We start from the raw sequence: 26,864 nt of genomic DNA on the forward strand, positions 1-26,864 counted from the left end.
GGACCTAACCCATGCTAGAAGAGTCATTAGTGTAAGAACATTTGCAGCATATCTAACACCCCAGCATCTTCTGGCAGACAGACTGACAGCATGAACACAAGCAGGCTGGAAACAGACTCTCAGCTACTGTGGAATTACATTTTTTTCAATAGTTGGGCTTTTTTGCTGGTCTCGCCCTGGAAAAGCAGGCAGGCTTCTGATTAACATCCCTTTCAGGGTTACCTCATCAGCAGGGTGTTGTGGTTGAAAGGACTGTTGGTTTAATTGCTCAAATTTGAATTTCCAGGAGAAAAAATGAACACACTTTTGCTGGCAGCACTGACACAAGTTTGTATTGTAGACCAAGTCTGATTAAATGTACTTCCACTTGGATATTGCAAACATTTCTCTCTCTTTCTTTTAATATTAAAGTATTATCACATACTAGGACATTCTAGTTCACCACTTCTAGAACATTCTACACAGCAAAAATCCCTTCATTACATGCTCAACATTAACTTAAGGCCAAATAATTTTTTGATACGTTGTTTTGCAGAGAGGGTTGCATATGCAGCTACTTGCAGACCTGATGAATGTGGAGAAAACTGCTTCCCATGCTACCAATGTCAAATGTTTATCCACCAAGTATCTGGTACCTGACAGGAACTTTATTTTAAAAAGCTGTGGTCATGGTAGCCCAGCCAGCAGGGTCAGCAGCTTTTCCTTCATTGCCCTGAATTGCTCTGCATCCAGCAGAAATTGAGTTGTCACATTCCTGCAATCTTTACCCTGGATTCAGCTGGGATGCAGCTGGATCCCACAGGCACCAACACCATTGTGTTAACCCAGCCACAACAGGCAGCTCCTAAAACCCCTACGCATTTTAAAGGCAATGTGTCTCAGACAAGACTGGGAGATGTTGTGCAGGGAGCTATCCTTGCCCTTCCCCAAATACCTGACACTAGGAACTTGGTGCATGGCTTAGATCAAGACAGGCAGTGACAAGAAAAGTAGTCTTTTATTTCAATTCATATTTCTTGGCATTAGGCAGATATTAAATAACACTGGAATGCACAAGACTATTAACATATCGACAGCAAAAGGGAGGAGGTGTAGCCAAGTTGAGAACAGCAGTGCCAGTCACATCACCTCGGGGCACTCAAAAGCCATTTAACGCAGCAACCACCAGAAAGTAGGACTCCACTGAGAAATACAAAATGAGGATGAACTCCTTTCAGGTCTTTTGTTAATATAGTAATGCTGGAATGACTGACAGTAAAAATGAACAAATATTTGCATTCAGGAATTAAACAGAGTGAAATATCCACAAACTGCTAGTCATGCATTTCTTTTGGAACAGCAATTTGCTAATGCATAAATATCACAAAAAAACAATCTCCAAGATTTGAATAAATCACAGACGACTAGAAGAAACAAAGCTTAAATTCTATTTGATGCCTTAAATAGATGACCTAAATATTTAAAATTTTACTTCACCATATATATATAATTTATATATATATTAAAAGAAAGTAAAGACCATTAGATAAGTGCAAGCAATTTTCCTCAAAAAGAAAATTGGAACCATGCCCAGGAAAGCTGCTCTTTTTTTTTTCCTTTTTTTCTTTTTCTTTTTCTTTTTTTTTTTTTTAACTTTCTACTCTGTTCAGTCCACTTTTTTTTTTTTCTTTTTTTTTTCCAACATAGTAATTTCTGAAGCAAAATAAATTATCTACCATCTGCTATTTTGGGTAAAAGTCCTACCTAGCATCTTCTCGGGAACTATGGGAACATCACCTTTCTCACGGACTAAGTGAAGTGGTATCTCACCAGCCATTGAACTCTCTCGTAGCTGCATGTAAACATACCTTTCAAATAATGTTTAAAATGTGCAGAGTGAATGGTAACATTACAGGGAAGCAGAAACGGAGCTGCCGCGGGAGAACTGCACTGGTGTTAGTGGGGGAGCGAGGGCTGGTTCGCTCGGACACACGCGCACACACGATCTGGCAACGGGCTCTTATCCGCGGAGTGTGGAGGGATGGTTGAGAAGGCATCCGTTTGCGAGCAAAGCTTGAAGGACACAAGCCGAGGTTCTCTGAGCACACTGTCCGCTTTCATCAGAATTGACTCGCGCTACTGGGGTCGCACTGTAACAACCGCACGATGGAGGGATCGCTCTTGGCACCTTTGATGAACTCTTCCAGCGACAGTTTACCTGACAGGGAGGACAACCAAAATGGAAATCATTTTTTGGAAGTCAGTTCTTCCTGTCACCATTGCTGTAGCAAAGAACCCCTCCTCATCGAGGCAACATAACATCTATTTAATCTATCACAAAGGCATTGGAGGGAATTTAGCGCAATGCACAGCAGCTAAATCCTACTCAAGCCTTTAAGCCCAAATGCATTTTTCTTCTGCAAAACAATCCAGCATAATAATTGCTATTTTTTATTTAAAAAGACAGTCCCAAATCTAAAAACAACTGTTCCAATACCATTTGGCAGCTTTTTACTCAGAACCAGACTATGCAAATAACATGACACATAAACACAAGGTATGGGACCTGAACACATGTATGCTTTGAAATGATGCTTGTATTACTACAACACTTAAAACCTAAATATTCCAAATATCCCCACTTTGTCCTCTTGTTTTTTGTGACACATGGGGCTGAGCTGTCATGGCTTCTCTGGCACTTACAAGGTTGGACCGGGGTTTTAGCAACCTGATCTAGTTCAAGATGTCCCTGCTCATTGCAGGGGTGTTGCACTATATGACCTCCAAAGGCCCCTTCCAGCCCAAATTATTCCATTATTCCATGATTCCATGATTCACTTGCTGTGCCCTGCTGGGTGTACAGGAAGAGGATGGGTTTTGTTCTTTCTTTTTTTACAAGCAGATCTAGCCCAGGGGGACACCTACTGCTATGTGTTTCTCCTGAGCACTTCTGGTTTACACATCTTTAATTTAGGCCAGAGGACTGATTTGGATGGACCTTGTAACAGTCTGAGGGACTGAAAACTGATCTCTGAAGGAGCAACCACTCTTGTGTCCCCTGGCTCCAAAAGTCCCATGGAATAGCATGGGACAGCAAGGAGAAAATATTCCATCTAGTCCTTCAGACCTCACGGTGGGGTGACCCAGCCCCCTGTCAGGCAGCAAGCACCAATACTCCCCTGCTCCAGCACTCAGAACCATGGCAGAAATAGGATGCGCCAATATTAATAAAAAATGAAAGTTTTCCCTATGAAAAGGAAGGGACAAGCATTTGCTGCATCCCAGACACCATGTCTAGTGACCTCCCATTTAGCTTGTGCATTCACCTACACTACAACACCCCAGGGCTATCCTTACCCACCCCAGACTGCTATGCTCGAGACAGGACCCACACACAAACATCTTGCACTTGGGAGCTGCCTGCTGCCACTTGTGGCCACATGCACCCAAAGAGAGAGAGGCACCGGGTCATTGTGCCAGTTTGCACCAGCCCCAGGATGCTACCAGCCTCTTGTGGGCATGGCAAGGAATGACCCTAGTGGCCAGCAGGGAGGAACTCCTCTGCCAAGTAATAAGCAATAGAGCAAGAGAAAATGGCCTCAAGTTGCACCAAGGAACATTTAGATTGGATATTAGGAAAAATTTCTTCCCCAAAAGGGTTGTCAAGCATTGGAACAGACTGCCCAGGGCATTTAAAAGATGTGTAGATGTGGCACTTAGGGACATAGCTCTGTGATTCCATGAATGAGCAATCCTTTCTATTGTAGAAATTACAGAAGCTCAAAAACCTGTGGCACACTAATTTCTGGCTTTTAAGCTAATGCTCCCAAACCAAGTGCTTTTAACAAAAGCAGAGGTCTCCTAATTATCAGGTTATTTATTAGTTTGCCCTTTGCCTTGTATTACTTAAAAGCAAAGCCCAAATCAAAATGTATTTGCAATGCCCAGCAGTCAGATGGCTTATATTTTACTGGGAATAGGATGATTTTATTTCAGCAACAAAGTGCAACAGATGGAGGATGCATATATATATAGCTGATTTTGGGACCACTACTCTGTTACACATCTGCATGCACTGCTACTTTCTGCAGACCAAAAATACTTTAATAATGTTATTTTAGGGCCCTCCACATGTCAAGCCAGGGGATGAAGTGCTAGTTTTGATGAAGTCAAAGGTAAAATACTTGAGGACTTCAGCAAGGCCAGTAATTTGCCCTGGGGACTGCAGCAGCAGACACCAAAATGCAGCTATAAAATCCTCTTAAATAAAACCCTTTATGTACATAAGACAGTACATTTTCAGGTCTCCATATCTCAGTGCTAGAATCAAATCTTTGCTCTTACTGAGCACATCAGTGGGACACAGCTCCTGGCTAGTGTGGGCAGTTGCCACCTCAGCCGCTGACAGGGTAATTCCCAGGGAAAAGCTCCACCTCAGTTGGGAATAGAGGAAATATGTCAGGCTGATGAGAAGAGGAAATTGATAATGTTTTGCCTGTATTTTTCAAACCCAAGAAAATGAGCCAGCACAGGTGGAGGGGTTGTGATGAGTCTACTGGCAGATAATTTATCAAGGAGCTCCAACCTGGCTTGGGAGCTGCTACATCCTCCTGATGCTCACAGTGCAACAGAGGTGTGTGACCATGTATGTATACATGACATAAATACGCACAGAAAATAAGTGTTATGGACTCAGGGAATTTTTGCTTTCAGGTGCCCAACCACATTCAGGACTTATGTTACTGCTGACAAACCCAGGAGTGCAACCCTATCAAGGGCAGTGGGAGCAAAACCAAGTTTGTGTTATGCCCAGAGAAAATAACCCAAAGATATAGGAATTTCGAAGGAGCCTTTGCAGAAGGGGATTCACCCATGAAATGTCAGGGAAAGACTACTACCCTATCAGCCCCCCAGCAGGAGAATTTATCTTCTGTTCACTGCACACTTATTCACCCTATTTATCATGGACCAGAGATGCTCCATGAGGCCAGGCAGAGACCAGAGGCACCAGTGGGGATATTCCCAACCTTTCTCCCCTCTCCCAAAATCCTGCCATCTACCAAGGCTGGGCTATAAAACCTCTATTGCTAAAGCTTAGGAAGGGGTACCAGTGGCAATCCTACCATCATTGTTTGTGTCCATCTGTCTGAAGATCTTGTCTGTTCGCTTCTCAGGAGTGGATTCATCCTCTGGCATTTTCATTACTGATGAAACCATTTTGTAAATTGCCTGAGTATTAAAAAAAAAAAGTTTAAGAAAAAGAGATATAAGAAAAACACAACCCAAACAATAAAGCACAGAACAGAGAAAAAGAATTTAAGCCTGTAGCAACAAAAAAACACAGCTGACCCTGGCAGGCAGCTGCAGGATTTTATAAACCAAAATGAATAGGAATTTCTGACTGCAGCTTTTTTTTTTTCCTTTCCTGTACTCATTTGTGCTTCAAAAGAGCTGGGTCAGTTTAATTGAAAGTCAGACTCTAGATTAATGTATGAGCAGGACTGAGCTAAAATAGAGGCGACAATGGTATGCAACCCTCTCTTCTGCAGCCGGGCTAAGCCATTGCCTCTTTGTCTGGCTCTCACCCTCCACCCAGTTAGATGGATGCATGTGGGTGCTACATGGATTATGGTGAATATGAATATACAGCAATAGGGGTTGTTTGCCTTTGTGGATGGGTAAGGAAATGCATCTTCTGACTTACAAGAACATGAAAAATGGTAAGACCTCTTTAGAATGTCTGCAGTCCTATACTTCCACCTAAATTACCCCACCTCAGCCATGAGGACCAGTGTCAGGGTACTGGCTGATGCATGACTCCTTTGCACAGCACGGGACACACATCTCAGCTGCACAGTGGGTGACAAGCAACCACTGCTGAGGCCAACCCCCGCCAGCACGTGGGGTAGGGGCACAGGGGACTGCACTGCTTGCCCCCACTACAGCCTGGGGTCTACGTGTCCTCTGCCTTTGGGAGACAAAGGCAGAGACAAATGCTACAGCCTTTCATCCAGAGTTCACATTGACTCAGATTTGAAGATTCAAAGCATGAATTCGGAGGTTAATCAGGTCAATAGAATTTGCATTTAGGGTTTTTTGATCCTGTGAACATCACACTAAGAAATCCCCAGGGAGAGCTGCAGAATTTTGGCTGCAGGCCAGCTGCACAAGTGCCTTGTTCATATCTCAGGGCCTTTCCTCATCTGCATCTTGTAGGTCTGATCTTGAGTCCCTTTGGGGACCATGGGCTCAGGAACCTCCCCGGGGCAGGAGCGACCCAGCTCAGCACATCCCTCATCTCCAGCTCCAGCTGTCTCATGGTGAAGAGGTTACATCAACACAAGTAAGATGTGCAATAGAGATAATGCCTCACCTGCACAATTTCTAGCATTTCCCCACGGCTGATGTACCCGTTGCCATCCAGGTCGTACATACTAAACGCCCACTTCAGCTTCTGTTCCAGCTTGCCCCGGGAGGTGACGCTCAGGGCGATGATGAATTCCCTAAAGTCAATCGTCCCGTCGCCGTTCGTGTCAAAGGTGCGGAAGACGTGCTCCGCAAACTTCGATGCGTCGCCATAGGGAAAGAAATTTGCATATATTTTTTTAAACTCTTCTACAGTCAAATGGCCCGTGGGGCAATCTTTTAGGAAGCCCTTGTACCACTCCTGCAGCTCGTGGTCTGTGAACTCGGTGTTCTCACGCAGGTCCTGGAGCACCTCGGGGCGCAACTTGCTGTTCTGCTTCCCCATCCTCTTCTGGGTCTGGGTTCAGCAGCTGCAAAGCAAGAGAAAATCTGCCTGAGCTCCAGCCACACTAGGCAGAGATGGCTGGGGAGAGGTAGAACCCTGCTAGAAACAGAGGGTCCCCCTGGGGCAAGGGGGAAAGAGGAGGAAAAGGATGCTATAAATCACCAAGAAAAGACCTCATTTAATTTGGCTTCCTTTCCTCTAGGCTCTCCCAGTGACTAATATGCTGTGGAGGGGAACGTAGTTTGGGAGGAAGTATTTGGGAAATATTAATTCTTATTATTAATCCTTATTATATGGTAAATAATAAAGCTCGGCATTTTAGTTCTGTGCTGCAATCCCACTCCTCCATCACATGGCTTGTGATGCCCAGCTCTGGATGCCTACACAGGCTGATCTGCTGTGATGAATGAGAGGAAGCGGGCAGGGACAGCAGCAGTGCCAAAAAGAAAAATTCATCTATTCAAAAGTGAAAGTAAATGCAGCTGAACAAGAAGCAAGAAGGGCAGGGGGCTCCATGCCAGTCATGTTTGCATTGTCCAGATGCTCTTTGAAACCCTTTGGCTTATACAGCTTCTCCTCCCTCCCTGCATTGTTTGCCCCACAGCAGTGGGAGCTTGGTCCTGTATGGTGGGGCTTGGTTGGTGCCCCTTGCAGCACCTGAGGGTCACAGGAGGGTGCAGCAAGGGCGAGCTCAGCACAGCCCATGCTCAACAACAAAACCCCAAAAGACTTTTCCCTCTTTTTTCAGCCATGAAGGCAGCACGAGCAGATGGATCACTGCGACAGCAGCACCAGCACAAGGGATTTCATCCTTTCCAGCCCTCCCAGAGGATCAGAGAATAAGGCTTTTTAAAGCAAAATGTTTGGCAAAGTAACTCTTATCAGGTTTACTTGGGTTTATACATTTAGAGAAGCTTATTCAGTAGGTTCAATATTCCCTCACCAGGGCCAAAGCACATTTAAATCCAGGATTTCATCAGGATATCAGGAGAGGGCTGGGTCTGTCCTCTCTCTTGACAATGCCCATGTTGTGCCACACAAGGTGAGACTGCCCAGCAATAGGAGAGCGCCTTCAGCAAAATGAAAGATGGTCAATTTGCACTTAGGTAGCAACAGGAAAAAAACCAAACCTTGATAATTTCTGGCTTTTATCCCTTGCAGTCTTTCATGGCTATCTAGCAATATGAAACTGTGCTGCCGAGCTAGAGGTTGAGCTGCATGTCCTTCCTCATATTCAAGAAGTTTATTCACAAGTGTGCACAAACCCCTGTGACTGGTTTGCATAAATGATGTTTCTCTGCACTGACTGTTGTGCCTGCTGGGTTTGCTCAAAGCCAATGCAGAAGATAGGTTAGCAATAGGCCAACACTGGAGACTACCTGGAAACTGCAAGAGCTGAGCTACAAAGCATGCAGAAACCAGGAAAAACAGGGGCTAAGCACTTCCCAGAGAGTAAAAATTCCAAGCATGCATAAGAACCCAAAAAAATTTAAAATGCTAAAGGTCAGCAAAAAATAAGTTGCTCTACAGCAGAATGTAAGCTTGTTTTATTTGTATTCCACTTAGTCTGTGCACTGCCTCAGCAATGTAAAAAATCCACATCCTGCTCTGTGGCTTAATGCTCAGAGACAAACAGCTGCTCGTTAGTTCCGTGCATTGGGCTTAACGGACAACTGTGTTATCATTAGCACTTCTGTTTTCCAGAAAAGCTGCCGATACTTCAACTCCAAAGTTTTACTTCTGTCCTTTATATTGCAGTTGTCTCCACATACCTGACATGCCTCTGCTTGCTCCCAACGTGCAGGGATGCTGCAGCTCCTGGTCCCTGCCAGCATCACCCCTAGGAGAGCATCAGGCTGCCCTCCAGTTAAACCACTAACTCTCAGCTACTGCCACTGTCTTTCCATCCTCGAATCTTCTCTGCTCCAGATAGTCATCCTTGCAGTGCCGAGGGCACAAAACACAATAGTCTAGTCTGCTGAAGTCAAATTGCAGAAAAGAGCAGCTTGGAGCAAATAATGGATCAGATGTGGTTCTTTTTTTTTAAACAGCAGAAATTTTAACAGTATGCTTCTCTCCTTGGGTGAGGAGGTGCCTGCAATTTCCAGCCTTCAGTGAGCCCCTTCACTTCATGATTTCCAGGTGTTTGTAAGAATTGGGTTGAAAAGCAGTCCCTGCCTCACCAACCACTGCCTCAGAATTCCCTGGGAGAGGGGCAGGAGGAACAGTAGAGCCCACTCAATGCAGGAGCTGGGCTTTAAGCAGAAATTACCTCAGCTTTATTGACTCGCAGGTTTCAGGACTGCAAAACCTTCAACTGGTAGTTAAAAGAGGTTTGAAAAGGCTTAATTTCATTTCCTCTTCCTAGAATACCTTTATTATTCCCTTTCCCTTAAAAATAGAGACCCCTCGACAACAGAGAGGTAAGGTAATAATTCCAGTTTAATAGAATAAATAAATAAATCAAGAACTAGATTTCACTACTTCTCCTAGCGGTAGATACATCCTGTTATTTGAAGATAAGCTCATTAAATATCAGCTTCAAAAGCTTTATATTCAAGCAATCTTTGCATTCGAAAGATTACAGGCCTTTTCAACCCTTCCTCCTCTTTCACATCACTTTATATCAGAAGATGTGCAATGCTCTGAACACAACCTTTTTTTGCATATGAGCTTTCTGAAAGGCTTCATAACATGTTCAACCCAAATGCAATCCTGCATTTGTAACCAATTTGATGTGAATAATTAAATAACCAACATTAACATTGATTTATTAAAGCCCATCTGAAAAAAACAGCTTTGATGTAAATTGTGTTGCAGGTAGCTCCTTCAAAATGAAATGCCTAAATATCTCATTAATCATGACAGCAACCCCTGCTGCTGGTATCCAACTGACATTTCATTCGATTGCTATAAAATGCTTTCATCAAATCACTTTCCAGAGGCTCAGCAGCTGATTTAGCCACAAGACCACTCAGAGGATGGCTGCTAATGGAAATCACAGGGAGCAGGGCTGGATGCTCTGGTCAGTCCTGTGATTAGGGATGTATTTTGTTGCTTTTTAAAATAAGCCCTTACCAGCTAAATCACTTGTTTCAGTGGGTGTAGAAAGTAAAGCAGAAGAGACATTCTTGCACCCCACATTGCCCTGGGCAGTTAGCAGAGACCTAGCCCCAGCACAGCCTGCCTTTCCCTCATTTCCCATCACACCAGGGTGAAATCCAGGGAAGTGATGCCACAAACATTGCAGTAAGGTCAGTCCCTGCTTTCCATGATGAGCAAAGGCCCTCAGAGCATCTGGCACTATCACAGCAGTAAGAAAAACAATCGAAGGAATGCCCCTGAGGTGATCAGACAAGGAACATCTTGGTAGTCTAAATGCAGAGCTAAGGCCTTAGTGAGTCAATCACTGCTCATGAAAGAGACCCTGGGCCATGTAAAGCTTCAACAGGGGGAAATGCCAATGCACTTTTGTTCCTGTTTCACACCAAAAGTTTTCTGAAAATTATGTGGTGCCTGTTCTAATTCTAATTCATTCCAGCCAGACTCTACCAAGCTGCCAGAGAACTCCCACCTGAATGTAACCTCTGTCCTTCTAGGCTTACAAAAAATCAGCAATAATCTCATAGCAAAAGCCTAGCAATGAGCAAAAAGGTATTTTACTGAAGCCAAGACACACACTGGTGTCCTGGTTTCAGCTGGGGCAGTGTTCATTTTCTTTCTAGTAGCTGGCACAGGGCTGTGTTTTGGATTTGAGAATGAAAATCATGTTGATAGCACACTGAAGTTTTAGTTGTTGCTGAGCTGTGCTCACCACAAATCAAAGACTTTTGCAGTTTCCCATGCTCTACCAGTGAGAAGGTGCGCAAGAAATTTGGAGGGAACACAGCCAGGACAGGTGACCTGAACTGAACAAAGGGATACCCCATACTGTCATGGTCAAAATGTAACTTGGGGGGGATTGGCAGGGCAGGGTGCTGATCACTGCTCAGGGATGCACTGGGCACTGGTCAGCAGGTGATGAGCAATTGTACTGTCCATCTCTTACTTCTTTTGATGTTACCTCTCTCTCTATTATCTCCCTCTTCATTACAATTGTTATAATCATTATTATAATAATATTTTCTTTTATTTCAGTTATTAAACTGTTCTTATCTCAACCCACAGATTTACCTTTCCCCCCCCAGTTCTCTTCCTTGTCCCACTGGGGGCTGGGGTTAAACCACAAGATTGGGTTGTGCGGCACTGGGTGAGTAACTGTAGCAAAGTCTGAAACGGCTAAAGTAGCAATTCTGGTTTTTTACCAACAGATGGACTGGCTGTCAGCTTCCTCAGGCTAAAGTACTTGAAATACTTGTAACAAAGCTCAGTGCATCCCACTTTCACAAGAACTCCCTGTCAACCACCAGTCACAGCTGGTAGAAATGTGCTTTGACAGTGTAACCCAGAAAGCCAGAGACAAAACCAGCTTTTTACTGCAAAGCTTGTGAAAGCACAACTGCCTTGAAATGAGCTCATTATGGGATCCTCTCAGTGAATCAGCTATGGCTGCAAAAGGAGGAATAACTCCTTAGAGATGTATTTCCTTGCGCAAACCCCCTTGGATACTAATTTAGTGCTAATAAAAAGAGGAAAATTGAAGAAATGCCTGTCTACAGGACAGAGGTGCTTTCCAGCTGAGAAAGGCAGCGCACAGAGAAACAGAACAAATACTCTTCATATCATCTGAGCTATCTGCTTTGCAGGGGGGAAGTGTAGCACCATTTCTCTTGCGGTGCTCACTTATAAAGCAGAATAGGTGTGTCAAATCTGTTACAGTCACAAAGATGTAGCACAGTGCCTCCATAACTGCAGGAACCCAAAGAAAATGAACAGCATAAGCCAGGCAGCAAACATTGCTCTGGGTTGGTCTGAAATGCAAGAACCATTTCAGCAGGGGTGGAAGATTTTTTAATTAAAATACCTAAAGCCTCAGATCTGTCACTGAGGCTCCATTTTTAAAAGTTTGATCCTTGTATTAAAAAACAAACAAACAAACAAAATAAGAAAACCACAAAAAAGCCAACAACAACAACAACAACCAAAAACACCCAAACAAATAAGCAAGCAAAGCCTCAAACAAAACTCCCACAAACAAAAACCAAACCAAACCAAACAAACAAAACACCACGAAGAACTCCCCACAGGTAGTCCAAACTCAAGCCTCAGCCACTGAAGATCTGTGCTGCCACAGTTCGGGAGCACAGCCTTGGGAACACACTTTGTGCACCGGCAGCACCAGCCCACACCAGCTCAGGCACACACAGATGTGTTTAGGAAGCCCCCAGCTCCCGCAGGCCAAGCTGTAAAGGCAGATGGGCTCCCAGACACCCCAGCAAGTGACAAATGTTTAGGTCAAAAATGATCACGCATTACAACAACATCCTCTGGACCATGCTTTGCCAAGGGCTGCTCAGTGGTTCTGATCTGAGCTGGGGATAATGCACAGTTACATGGGCTGGGACAGATAATGAACTCCAGAGTGAAGAGCAGATTTTGTTACATGTTTTAATGTCAGTATCCTAAGCAACGAGCGTTGCAACAGACAAGACACAGGATATACAAACACGTTGCTATAGATATCTGGTCCTGCCTGCTAAACTCATGTAAACTTCTTTCCTGCCCTGCGGCAAAAGCCGACACCCACATGCCAGCCACTGCAGCACCTGTTGCATTTTCCCAGGCTGCAGACATGGGCCCAAAAGTAACACCTTTTGGTAAAGTCTGAATTGCAAAAAGGAGTATCTTCACGTCTCAAAAGGCTAATAATAGAAGCAGTGAGATAAAAGAAATACCTTAATCAATAATGCCACAAAAAATTCAAACCCTGCAGGGTTTGAGATGCAAAAGGCTCCTATCAAGAGGGGCTGAAGCTGCTTCTATTGCTGCCTTTGGGGAAACAGAAAGAAAAATGAAACCTAAAAAGTGAAGAAAAGACCAATCTAAATAAATAAACGGTCTTTCTTAATTTTTCACTTTCAGTGACTAATTCTGCTTTTATTTATATAAGAAACATTGCTTATTTGGAACTTACTTTCAAGTTCAATCCTTTTCAGGAGTTTATTAAAAACAGTGGTTGAAGGGGAAGGACCAGTCCATGTACCACCCACATTTCAGTTTCAGAAAACTCAGTAACAATTCATATATGCTCATTGAATGTCCTTTGAAAGGCAGAGTGAATTGGTAGAGACCTTGAGCCACCTCACTATGTAAGTTCATCCATAAACACATACCCAGGAACTGTGTGGTCTTGAAAACCTGATTCCTGGTGTGAAAATCCATTATAATAACCACCTACCCCTCACCTGGCCAAAGAACGATATAATTACAAATACTCCAACACTGCAAATGTGAGACAAAGGCTGGCACCTTCATTTCACAGAGTCAGCTGCAAAGGCTGAAACAGAATAAATTTGCTTACAGCTGTCTGGGTTGCTCCCACCTATTGAAGTCACTTTATTCAGGATTATATTCCCAATTTACAGGGAAAAATCAGTTTGTCACTGACATCGAGCTTCAGTACATTAACCTGAGAACCATTTTACATTTGGATCATGTGTGTGGTGAAGAGGCACTTGCAGGTCCCAGGGGCAGGATCTTTCCAGGTGCTGGAGTCACAGCAAAGAGCACAGACATGCTGACACCTGCTGCACCCATTGCTGCCCACTGAGCCCACCAACACTGAGCCCCAGCAGCAGAGGAGAGTTTGCCATGGATGGTATGGTTACAAGCTACTGAAAAGAAGCCAAAGAATTACAAACTACCCCCAAACATACATGAATTGTTGTTGATGAGTAATAAATGAGACCCATGACAGGACCAGAAACGTGGCAGTTCTTTGAGGAGCTCTCCATGATGTTCTACATCTCAGGGAGGAGACCTTATTAGTAAAGGGCAAATATTCCCAATGCAGTAAGAAAAACACGGAAATATTTCAAGTAATTTAGGAAATTGGGTTAATTTGGGTGGGAGCAGTTTAGATAGTAATGCAGCTTGTGATTGCAGACAGGAAAAGAAAATCGTGAGTGGATTTTCCTCATCTCCTCCCTTTGTCTTTTTTAAACGAAACCAAGGGAGAAGCAGCCAGTCCTATTTTTTCAGATGCTGTGCAAAGTTGGCAAGGCTTAAAAAAGTTACAGTTTGTTTACACAATATTGCAGATCAAGGAAAACATGTCTGCACAATGTCTCAGTGCACAAGGTCTTTTTCTGAGAAGGCTGGGTTGCATGAGGAAAAACCCACGTCATGTTCTCTGAATATAGTATTGTAATACATAATTTTTAATAAAACTCATTGAGTGCTGGCCTACAGGATAAGGGAAGGTTCCTGATGGGACCTTAGAAATCAGAGAGAGCACTTTTTAAAAAAGGGAAGAAAAGTGACAAAAATTAGCACAAGGCACTGTGTTGTTAATATAATTAAAATCACAGAAGTAGCACAGTTGGGCTGTTTTGTCATTAGATTTTAGAAGTTTCCTATGATGCATTTATTTAATTGATGATGGTAAATCACAGAAAAATTCTCTACAGAATAATCACAGCCCTGGGAGAAAGGAATCCAGATTAAATTTCAGAAGAATTAGTCAAATTCTGGCAGTAACAAGAGCCAGCCAACGGCACCTGAGCAAATTTCACAGCATCAGAGCCACTCCTGTGGAGAAGATGGAGAGTTTGGGGACAAGGACACTGGCTAACTAGACAATGACAGATGATATCAAGCCCTCAGGCATGGTCTGCAAAACCATCCTCACTGCTAATGATGCCTAACTAAAAAAAAAAAAACCAAGGAAAATATCTGACATCCTTTCCTTCCCCAGCTGCAGGTACGGTGCTGAAATATGGGTCTTGGAGGAATCAAGGGAATTTCAGAGCAGCTACTTGGAAACAGAGCAGGGAAGAGAGTTGGGTTTGCTTTCAAAGAGTGAAAAGAAACCTTTTTATTTAACTTAAAAGGTTTCTTCAGCAGGTATATCCTTAGTGAAAATGATGCCTTAGAGGCTACCTAGAACAGAAGTTAGACAGTATTAAAGGAATAAAGTAGGTATTTATTTAAAAGGATACACCCTGGACAGTACAAGAGCCCGGCTGTGGCTCCACCCAAGATGTACCCTGAGTCACAAGTTTTCACACTTTTATAAGTTTTAGTCCAGTTGCATATTGGGGTTAATTGTCCAACTACAGCTTCAGGTTATGAAGTCCCATCCTCCCAGTTTGCTCTCCTCAATTCGCGGCTCTTCAGACTTTTTGAGCCCAAAGCTGCAACAATGTCCTTGGTTCTTGTGCTGGAAAAGGATTGTTTTGTCTGACTAAACCGTGAGGAGAGCTTCACTTTATATGAAGTTCAGAGTTACACACTAATGCAGTACAGAATCTGGAAAATATGAAAGCTAAAACTTAAGGCATCAAAAAGATGCTACAAAATGTGGCTTTGGAGATATGCCAACCAGCTACCTCTAACAAAAATTCAACATTAACTAAAAGTATTAAGATATACTGGGGGTAAAAAAAAAAATCAACCAAAAGAGAAAGATTATTTGTTACTAACATGTTCAACCTCTAAATATACAGCTATGGCTAACAATTTCTACTACTAATACATAGGTTGTTTCTGTTACAAAAATATGACATCTAATATATATGCACCCATTTATTTTATTAATCTAGGTTTCTAAAGTACCGTATTTTTCAAATATTGATCATCACTTCAAAATAGCACAAAAGCCACTAGTTAAATTCATTGTAAAAATATACTCCACTAAACCAGAATTTTACTCAAAACAGTGGTTTTTTTCCCCTTCAGTGGTAAATAATAGTAATCAAATTGTTTCACAGCTTTATTCTCCTGTTTGTTGAATGAAAAAAAACCAAACACTTAAGTTTCAAATCCAATAGCAAACCTAGAACTTAACTTTCCTGGATTTTTCTCCTTACAGAGATGTGAATCAAAAACCGAGAGTGGAATAACTACTGAGAACAGCATCCCACTCATAAGGAAGGAACCTGGTTCTGCTGGATGCAGCAATTCAAGGAGCAGAAAACCAAATCTGCTGGTAGGAACCAACCCAACCTCTAGAATAGCTAAGGATATTACTCAAGTTGGTGCATGTGACTGTACTAATCTCACAGGGTCTTTTTAAAATTCATTTTTAGAATCTGGGAGCCAAAATTGCAGTGACTACTATCCTGTGCAGGAAAACCATGGACCCAGGATACAACCTGGACAAAGTGTCACACCAGGAACATGATGCAAGGTTTGTGTTCAGGTTATTATCAGGGCAGCCTTCGTGCCTTGAGAACACAATGGCAAGCATCATGTGTTGGATTATAGCAACATTTATGCTGGGATGTGGACACCCAGATGCCCTGCAATGTCCTGCTGTCCTCCCTGCATGGCAAGGACTGCCCCTGCCAAGGCACACCCAGGCTGGTGGCTCCCCACAGGCAACCTTCAAGGGCACTCGTGGGTATTTGCCCAAGGCAGTGCCTTGGTGGTGTGAACTCCAGACCAAATGATCACAGGGATGAGCACTGGTGCTCCTGTGAGGTGGATCCTGAACACAGTGGGCCCTTTTGATCAGCAGTGATATGACAGACCATCTCTCTGGCCATGCATCATGCTCAGGGATCTAATAATACCTTCTCTCACCTCTCACTTCAGCTTCCATCATTAAAAATGGGAGAGTTATCTCCAGAAAACAGCAAGCCCTATGATTTTGCAACTAGTTCCTCTAAAATCCCTACAGAAATAGGCACCATCCCTTCACTGGGCTGTCGGAGACAGCACTGACTGGACTCTCCCAGCTGTCAAGACCAAGGCAAGAGGAGGCTGGTGCAGCAGCATGGCAGGACACCTCTAGTCCCAGCCCACACATTTAGTAGTTGCAGCTTCCATTAATCCTGAACACTCAAGAGTTTGATTAGCTCTTAAGTGCATTCACTATAAATTATGCAGAAGAACAGTATGACTGTCTGTCTCCAAGAAAGGGACTGCTCCTTATCAGAGGAGAAAGAAGAGACTGTGGTGATTTTAGGGGTACCAAGAACAGCCCTATGAAAATCCTTTCTCTCTTCTGGCATTTCTGTGTAGTGTTTAACAATTTAATGCAAATAATCTTGGAAGCAAACCATGCAATCTGCACTCAAGACATCACTTTTCTCATTAACCTCCACCACAAGGCTCCATCCCTGGCAATACCCACACCAAATGTATTTTTCTGAGCACTGTGGGTTAGGGCTGCCTGGAGCTGAGCCTCTATTAGCAGGCTAGGTAAGAAGCAAATGGAAAATCAAGTCATGCTGAATTTTATATCTAATTGATGCCAGTAGTGGCCAAATGGGTGTATTTTCTTTGCTAGCTGGTATAGGAACAGGAAGGAGATGTGATAGTTTTGAAGCAGGAAGCATCCCAACAGGCATGGGATGAGAAGAGCTGACCCACACCTGAGACCACATACAGGGCACATCCTGTCCCACCGCCTTGGTGCCGCATCGGTGAAGGTCTCAATTGCAAAAACAGGAAATGTGTCTTCTCTCTACAGTGATGTTGAAGATGGACCTTCATGTTCACATGAGGAGAAGGGGATGAGGGAGAAAATCTACTCCTGATATCCCCTTAAAATTGATCTCTCGGGTAGAAGGATCTTCATGAACTTCATTTTAGCAAATGCAGAAAATGCACCTAATCCATAAGGTTTTAACATATCAGGCCATGGACAGATAAGCTTTCCTGGGTATGGCCACAGCAGGTGGTCAGGATACTGACCTCAGCCATTTTGTAGCTTCCTAATTTATCACTCTGATCTCTAAAAAGACCCTAAGCTACACCTGGTATCAACTACTAGTCTGCTCCACTTCTAACAAGACTAAAAAATCCTACTAAATCAAATTCTGCATCTTTTGCAAACCAAGATCCACACTAGGTCCACACCAAGCTGGCATTTTTGTGGTTTTTTTGGTTTTGTTTTGTTCTTTTTTAATTTTCCTTTCACCAAGGATAACATTATCTATTTCCTTGGAAGATTTCAGCAACTTTTCTGCAGGAGGAGAAGGTATCCTGTGCGAGAGACCATGTCAACAAGATCTTTCCGTAAATGCAACATTTGCGTAAGATCAACACAATAATTTATCATTTATTTTTTCCTCTTGAAAGGAACAGGAAAGAAGTGTTTAAAGGCTGTGGCAGTGGTTAAAAGGAGGGCTCTGATGGTGGAGGATGGTGCAGGAATTGAAAGTTTCTGAAGTGATGCCTTCTTCTGGGGTGTGCACACATCATCTTTCAGCACAGAACAGCAAGGCCGCTTCCCTTTGCCTTCAAGCCTGCTAACAGCTCTTTGTTGGCACTACATATGTTGAAAAAGTGAAGGCCAGCAAATGTACCACCCTCAGGGTCAGAGGAGTCAGTTCTACAACGGATATAGATGTTTGGAGTCACACTGGCATTGGGGGAGAGGTTCCTGCCAGAGGAAAATGAAGTTTTACTTGTCAGGTGAAGTGAGTCTGGACCATGGAAGAACCTTGTAAATCCTCCAAATGACATTCTCCCCTGACTGAGCCTGTCATTCCCTCTTTTTACCCCCCTGCAAACACAGGCATGATCCTGCTGCTGAACTTCTCTGAGATGAGTATAGCATAACAGAAATAATCCCACATTTCTCTGCCCCTGCTCTGATGAGAGTAAGCACTAGTACCTTAAAAGCATTTTAGGCTCTCGCATTCTTGTAGTTAACACCAATTTTTTTAGCTTCTTGACCCTCTGTTGCAGAGATCATGACTTGTCAGACCTATTCTGAGACCTCCTTTAAGTTTCACAACTAAAAGTCAGTGGCAAGAATCAAATAGTGTCCCAAAGAAGGTTGACTCTCGTATTTCCTCTGCCACTGACATTTCCAAGTGCAGGAGGAGAGTTGGGCAGAGTAGACAGATGGGCATTTATACATGCAAAGCCCAGGACAGAGCTCTTCAGCATTTGGTGCCCAAACTCTGTGTTTTAGAAAAGGAGAGGAGCTGAAGCTAAGGATGACCCTGCTGAACAATAGCACACAGCTCTGGCTGCGTGCTGGGTTTTGGAGCAACTCCAAGCAGGGTGGGACTGCAAGAATGAGGACAAAAGCTTTGGATAGAGATCTACAGGGAGGAAGCGCTTCCTACTTCCTCCACAGAAAGGACCAGGGCTTTAAATAAACCTCCTCCTGAGCTCTGCTGAAGACCAAAAGGATTGCTGCTGGAAGAAAGTCCTGTCTGACTGGGAGCCAGCTGAAGGCTGATGGGGCTTTCCTAGGGAACTCTGCTGCTCTGCTGCAGTTTTCAACATGCTGGGGGGAAGTGGGGGAGGGCTGCCCACAGTCCCATTGTGACTGGCATCAACTAGAAAAAAAAGCCTGCAAAACCTTTGACAGGGCTCTCAGCTCTGCCACCAAAGGTGCAGAGCCAGACTTGCCAGTCAAGCACATCTTTTGATGAAAAAGGCAAATCAAAGTGTACATTTACACTTTGTAAAACCATTTCAACATTATGCCATTTCTCAGACCCATTTACCTTTTAGCCCTTTCTTGTATGGCCTATGAAGCTGCAGCAGCACATTTATTCTGATGGACAGAGACATTCAATCTGCTCCATTCCCCTCAGCTCCTTTCCATCCTCCCCACCTCTGCAACTACATGTCATCTTCCAGCCTTGCCTCTCTCTTTCCTCTCACATGGTCCCACACACAGACCATAAGCACAGGAACCAGGATTGACCAACAATACTGATGAGAAAATGACTGGCACTGACAAAAAACCTTCATAACAAACACCAATGGAATATTTATTTTGCTTGGATGTAACAGAATCAGACCTTAAATACAGTAATACATACTTGCAAACCATCCAGATATTTCCTCTGTACAGTACCACATCAATTATCTTATCCATCCATTTTAGGGTACATATTCAGATATAACAACTCCCATCTTCCCTGTTCTCCATCCTAAGCATTAGCCCACAGCACGAAGCCTGTTTGTTGTTTTTCAACCTGTCCTTAGTCTGCTAGACCATCCATTGATCATAACGCAAAAGAAGTCTTGTTCTGTGCCAAAATTGCTAAAATTTACATCTCAGACATTTTCAGTGGTCTGGAAGACTTAACAACAGAAAATGAGAGAGAGAAGGAAGGAAACCACGGGTTTGAAAAATATCAGGCTAGACTGATCAAGAAGTAATGTGGAAAAAATATACTCCAAATTATATTCTCACAAGAAAAACAAAGCTACAGCAGGTCAGAAAGAACTGAGTTGTGCATACATTTCTGCTACAGTAAGAAATGGCTTTGCACTGCAATAGGATTGAATAAACAAATTTCACATTCCTGGAGGAAAAAAAAATATTTTATTAATGGCTTTGCACAAAGCAATTAGCCACCAGTTTGGAACAGACATCTGTGATATTGACCTGCCGAGACAGCCATTGAAACTGTACTTGGTCCAAATCTAGGAGAGAAAGTTCTCAACTCCTGCTCTGCTTTACAAAGGAGCAAAGGAGTCAAAACTACTTCTTGTAGCAATTATCTGCTAGGCTCTGGCTTCAATGGACAGCAAGCTGCTCCCAATAAATGTACTGTTCTTATAAAATTCCCGGATTTTCCCAACTAATTCACATCCCATGGCAATCTGGCTAGCACTCTGCTGGGAGTGTGACTCTGTTGGGCTGAAATAAAGCAAAGTGCAGTAAGAAGCAGCCCATGCCAACACCAAATTTGCAGACAAGAGTGAGAGAGGCAAACCTGCTCAAGTGCCAGCCCTGGAAAGAAATATCCACCAGTGGCATGCACTGAAGCAAAGATTCTGATTGCCACTGTTCCTTCAAATTCAACATGGCTATTATAGGTTATTTTTCTATTTCTGATTGTTTCCAAGCTGTCCTAATGTCCTACTAGCTTTTGTTAGTCAGCTTTGTCTTAATGGCTTCTGTACAGAGCTATGTCAGAGTGGATGTATCTTAACATAATTTACTTTAGTGCAGTCAATACTCATTGTTTTCAAAATTTCTGAAGACAAGCTGCTCCTCTCGGTAAAACTATGTTCAGGCCCTGATATGGCAGATAGAGTGTCAGTCACTGATTTCTTCCTGAGCTTTATCCTAAAAGCCAGCCAGGTGCTGCTCCCACCACCCCAGTCAAGGCCTCATTCCTCTACTGGCTCAAAAATCATCTTCTAACTTGACCTCAAATGTATTCAGTGCTGGTAGCCACATTTGCTCTGGTCCCAACACCATCTTCTCTGGAACTTCCCCTCTGCTACACACAGGGATAGAGAGCCATCACTCCCACATCTGCCTTGGCTTTCCTGGTTTAACTGACCAGGTTCTTCTTGCCTCCTCTGGGACTCAGTGTCCTTTCCCCGTGTCACAGAAATCCTCCCCTGCACTTAGTGCAGTGACAGCCTCCTGACCCCTGGCACCGCACGCACCATCTCAACACCAAGTTTCCTTATCTGCACTGGGAACTCTTCCAAGAAGGGGATTTGCCTTTTGACCTTAGTGCCTTGGGTCAATCTGTGTTCAGCTCTGCCTGGGCTCTCCTCCACACTTCCAGTGAGCAGCTCCCTCCTCCCCTGTTCAGGGACAGACTACGCCTGTGTTCCATGCCTTTTCTGTTCCTGCCATCCAAAGGGGTACCCTGCTTTCTCAGAATGACATCCTGATCTTTTTCCAAGCTGATGGCAAATGGCAGTGTCATGGCATCAGATATGTGACTTGTGCACCCCTGAATGTGGAGCTTCAAAACCCATCTGTTGAGAAGGTCTAATGCATGAGATGTAAAGCTCAGAGGAAAAACAATGCCAAGATGTAAGTGATCCAGCATATTACTGGAACATCTCCACATGTAAAGCATAGTAGTGTGAGTCATACAAGGATTTTTCCAGTTTCTTCTCTAGATCTCAGTGTCAGGTGAATGAGGAGGACCACTTTTATCACTCATCCAATGCATGCACATAGCCTATTTGTTTCAAAAACAAAACAGTAGGGCTGTACAAAGCCAACACACAACCCAAATGTAACCACACCCTCAACTAGGAGAGACCACAATCACTCTCTATTTGCTATTCAGTAGGATCTGTGTACTACACATATATATTTCTATTTTATTCAAAATAAAAGGTTGTTGTTTTTTTTTTTTTTCCATCATAAAGGGTGAGATTCAGATCTGGCACATCCGAGGAATAGCTGAAACAAGCAGAAAGTCCATCAGGCAGTTTGCTCTGAAAATACAGTAAAAAAATCCCTTCTCACTAAGCAGTGAAAAGATGACTGAAAATACCCCTGAATGCTACAAACAGGCTGTAGCCCCCTTGGAGTGTGAGGAGTTTCAGGATTCATTGTAGGAGCAGCAGAAGCAGTTCAGCAAATACTCATGCACACTTACAAATCCGTGGTGCTTGTAGACAATGAGAAATTTGCTGCTGAGAAAAGCACTTTCTTTCCCTTTTTAAAGAAATTTTACATTGAAAGAAGTGTGTCTTTGCTGCTCTAACCCATGGGTGTGCCAACAGGGATCTAGCACAATTCTTCCCCCAGCTCCAAGCAGCATCTGCACCAGAGCAACACAACATGACCTTCTGCAAACCAGAAATTCCCTCTGGACTGGATCACTGTGCAAGCCAATGGATGGGGAGAAACTGTGCAAAAATACCCCAAGTTTGCAAAGCTTTGGGCTATGCCATAATGGCAGTTGGATGTACACTGGGGCACGCAGGCATCCTTGGCCAGGCACAGCTGTGCTCAGCTGGGCACTCACTCTGATGGCTCATCACTGCTGACATGTGACTCATTCAAAATGTCTCAGCATGCCACTGAATAAAATTTGTGTGTGCATAAAAACCCCCATATTGACTTTTCCTACGGAAAGTGTCTGCTTCTCCACCGTGTGCTCTTTTCAGCAGGGAGGAGGAAGCTGCAGCAGCACGTTCCTTTCACAGGGGCTGCTGGGAGCACCTCAGGAAAAGCTCACAGAGCTCCTCAAAAACAGCACCACTCTCTGCCCACAAATAACCCCACGAAAACACACCCAATTTCTTGATGATGCTGATAATGCCAGGATTTCCAAGCCTGCAGCTTTTCAGGAGAAATCCATGGCAATGCATGCACACACTCCAGACCTCGCTGCATTTGATATGAGTAGTCTGGTTTCAAGCATTCACACAAGCAGTGGGAGCTCCCATTTTTTCAGTAAGAGTGCATCTTAGGCTAGAACAAGTTAAAGTTAACTAGTAGCAAAGCCTAGTACTCCAGCTCTGCAAGGGGGAACACCTGCCAGTGGCTGCCCCAAAACAAAAGCAAGATGCTGAAGGGCTCCTGCTCCGATGCAGAGAAGTGGCAGCTGAGATCTTGCTTCTGCTGTGCCAGGCACTATGTACTCGGCCAAACAGAGCCTGTTGTTGTGCCAAAAAGTGGGTGATTCAAGCTGAAAGGCAGCTGATAGGGCTTCCCTTCTTTGCCAGGCAGCTGGCTGCAGAAATACATTTTGCAGCAGCAAACATCACCCTGCACTGATGAGGTGGAGAGTCCTTTCAAGTCAGTCCTTAGCAGGTCTAAAGATGGGCTAAAAATAGAGGAGCTGCCTGATAAATGGCAATGCTTGGCAAGAAAAAAAAACAAAAAAACTTCCTCTCTTCAAAAGGTTATGGTCCTTTTTCCCACTGCTGCCTCCCAGTCCATTAAACATCATTAAATTTACCCTGACTAAAAATATTAGAGGTCTTATGTCTTAAACTTGAAGAACATTTTTCCACTGAGACAGAGGAATTTTGCTTACCTTCATCAAGCAGTAGTGCCAACAGTTGTTAAAGTACAGTATAAACATTAGTCCTTGCCAGTAAACAGATGCAAATTTTGGCACCAGATCAGACTGAAATAATCACATAATCACAGAATGGTTTGAGTCAGAAGGGACCTTTAAAGATCATCCAGTTCAACCCCCTGCCATTGTCAGGGACAGCTTACACCAGACAAGGTTGCTCAAAGCTCCATCCAACCTGGTCTTGAGCGCTTCAAGACATAGGGCATCCACAACTCTGGGCAACCTGTTCCAGGTTCTCACTACCTTCACAGTAAATTTATTCTTTATGGCCAAACTAAACTTAGCCTATTTCAGTCTAAAACCATTGCTCCTTGTCCTGTCACTATAGACCCCTGAAAATATCCCACCTTTCTCCATGTTTTTTTATAAGCCCCTTCATATTATAAGACTGTAAGGAGGTCTCCTTGGAGCCTTCTTCAGGCTGAACAACTCCAGCTCTCTCTGCCTTTCCTCACAGGAGAGGAGCTCCATCCCCCTGACCATCTTCATGACCCTCCTCTGGACTCACCACAAGTCCATGCCCCTGCCTGTGCTGAAGGTTCCTGAGCTGGACACAGTGCTCCAGGTGAGGTCTCACCAGAGTAGAGGGTCAGGAATACTTCCCTCATACCTGTCAATACCTCACACAGAACAGCCCAGCTGGGGAATACCAACATAGATTGAACAAACCTGCCTGACAGACTGAAGAATATATGCACAGCTACACTGGGCCACAACAGTTAGAAACTCCATTTCCATGCTTTATTTATTTGTATTTAACAAACTAAAACCCTAAGTGCCAAACTGAAGGTTCACTGACAACCCAAACTAAACAAATTAGCTACTCTGATCATTAAAGCACTCGAGAGATGCTTTACTTCCTTCTGTGTATGCTCTACTAATCTCCACACTTCCCTCAGTCTGATAAAGCAATTAAAAAAATCCATTTCACTTTCAGTTTCTGACCAGAGAAAGCAACATGGGTTCACAAGCTACCAGGATTTTTTTTTTTTTTTTAAATGAGAAATATTATTCTCCATATACTTTCAGTAAACAGTCCCAGTGAATTTAGGTATGAAACAGATCTGCAAAACAAAATAGGCAAGAATGTAAACTTGGTGCCTCTGCCTCAAAACACTTCCAGCCTCACCTAAGGAGTGACTTGGCTGGAAAGCTATTTATTGGAGCAAAGATGCAGGAGCGCTGCAGGCACGGCAAGGAGGGCAGGGAGTGTAATACCTAAGCCAGTTATGTAAGGGGGAAGCACGGGGTGAAAGGACAGCAGGGCTCTGCGGGACGCGTGGCAGCCTCGCAAAGCTCCTAAGGAGCTTTGGCCGCCCGGCCCTGGGGCAGGTGACAGAGCCAGGCTCCGGCACCCCGGCAGCAGGAGCCGAGCCAGCGCCCCGAGCCACAGCCACGGGTGCTTTGCTGCTGGGCTTTGTGCCCACAGCAGCTAAGCCTGTGGGATGCTGGGGAAAACAACAAAAGGGCTTCGGCCCTTCCTCTGCAATGTACTTCAGGTTTCAGTGGTGGTTTTGCTATCCCCACCCCCCGGATTCGCTGCTGAAGTGCTCATGGACAATGAGACTATTGAGAATTTACTACAGCATGACATTAGTTTGGGTTGCAGTTTCTGCTGAGCCAGCTCATTTCCTTCCACATTTTTACAGGAACAGATGCTAAAATATAAAAGGGCAGTAAGCATCATAAAGACAGAAAAAGGAAAACCCTTCATGCAACAGCATGAAGTTAAAAATACTTTTTCACAGCTTTAACCAGAGCCATTCAATAGTTTGTTCTGGTGTCTAATTACATTACGTAAAAGAGACAAGAGATTATTATTTTTTCTTAAGAACAAAAAACCACAAACTCATACACACCTCAAAATAACAAAAACCCAACCAAACATCCAACAGCTAAACTAGCCAAACTGGCTGGATTAAAATAAGTGTTCAAAGAAGCTAAACAGAAAAATTAATTTTGTCCCCTCCCATCATGCATGACTGCAGCGCTGCCTTCAGACACCAAATTCAATTGCTGCAGCAATTAGTCACAAAATTCAAGGCGAGCTGAAACTGTCAGATACTCCAAGAGCATCCCTGTGCTAGAATCAATTCTTCCCCCACAGAGGCAAACCAAACAGATGGACGACCTGCAGCTCATAAAAAGCCACAAGCCATCCCTGGGCTGCAACAGCAGCAAGGACGAGGCAAACAAACTCCTGGCCCTTGTGCCAGCACTCCAGTCAGTGCAGAAGCACCTCTTCCCTTGGAGCATCTCTTCCCTTGGAGCTTTGGTGCTCAGTGCCCATAGCCCAGAGCATCCCCACAGGGCCATGCAGCAGAGATGGAGCCACCAGGGCTGGGACTTGCTTTAGGGAAAAAATAGGTGGAAAGAAACCCAGATTGCCCAATTGCAACACACCAGCCATGTTTCTCTTTCCACAAAGTTACGTTCATCAATTTTATTCTTTTTCAGAAAAGACCCAAGTGTGGCAAGATGCTTCTCTGTGCAGCTCTGACATTCAGATGCTTTGCCAGCTAGATGGGCAACCTGCAACCCCTCCAGACACTGTCTAAAGTACCTTTTACACACACACATAATATCCATTATCCTCTGATGTTTTTAAAATGCTTCTCATTAGCCACCATAGATGTGCAACCCACTGCTCAACAATCCCACGCCTTCCTGGTGCCACTCCACCAGCCCACAGCTGAGCCTGCCAGCACCATCTCCTCCAAGCTGTGGGAAAAACACATTTAGACCAGAAAACTGAGATCACAAAAGACCAAAGCCACTGATTACCCCATCAGGTTGCTTCACTGCTTGATACAAATTTTTCCAGGAGGTTTCTAAACCTCTGAGAACTACCAAGCTGTGAAGTATAAATACACAATGTAAATACAGAGACGTTGGTAGGACTAATGTCATGAAATCACTGATAAAATTTAGGAGTATTTTCAGACAAATCTTTCCAAATCCTTAGCTTCTGGATTTAAGACAAGTGAGGCAGATCCATGGAGGTTCAAACAAGGTGGAGTAATACAAATTTAGCTCACATGGATAACAAATGTCTCTGTTGGCAGCTTGGGCCAGAACCAGACACCGCAACACCTTACTGATGACAACCTTGGGGAATTTCAACCCTGCTTGTTAAGAGCAGAGAACACGATGCAGCTTCCTACTGATTTTGTCAACCATTCATAAACATCTTCATATTAAGAACATTTTAATCACCTGTGCATTGCCTACACCATATCATTAGGTTTTCTTTCAAAACAAAC

General features: G+C 43.8%; 1 protein-coding gene across 4 annotated transcripts in view; it reads right to left on the reverse strand.

Annotated features, from left to right (window-relative positions):
* Nucleotides 1–978: 978 nt before the first annotated feature.
* HPCAL1 (hippocalcin like 1) overlaps nt 979–26,864 on the reverse strand; it is a 64,515-nt gene continuing 38,629 nt past the window's right edge. For all 4 annotated transcript variants that reach the window (XM_032747201.3, XM_030267221.4, NM_001164353.1 and 1 more), the window contains 3 exon segments: nt 6,353–6,755; nt 5,103–5,208; nt 979–2,197 (listed from right to left, as the gene is read on the reverse strand). In XM_032747201.3, coding sequence (XP_032603092.1) covers nt 2,100–2,197; nt 5,103–5,208; nt 6,353–6,730 — 582 coding nt within the window. In that variant the 5' untranslated portion in view covers nt 6,731–6,755 and the 3' untranslated portion in view covers nt 979–2,099.

Source organism: Taeniopygia guttata, chromosome 3 (assembly GCF_048771995.1).
Source record: "Taeniopygia guttata chromosome 3, bTaeGut7.mat, whole genome shotgun sequence".
NCBI lineage: Eukaryota > Metazoa > Chordata > Aves > Passeriformes > Estrildidae > Taeniopygia > Taeniopygia guttata.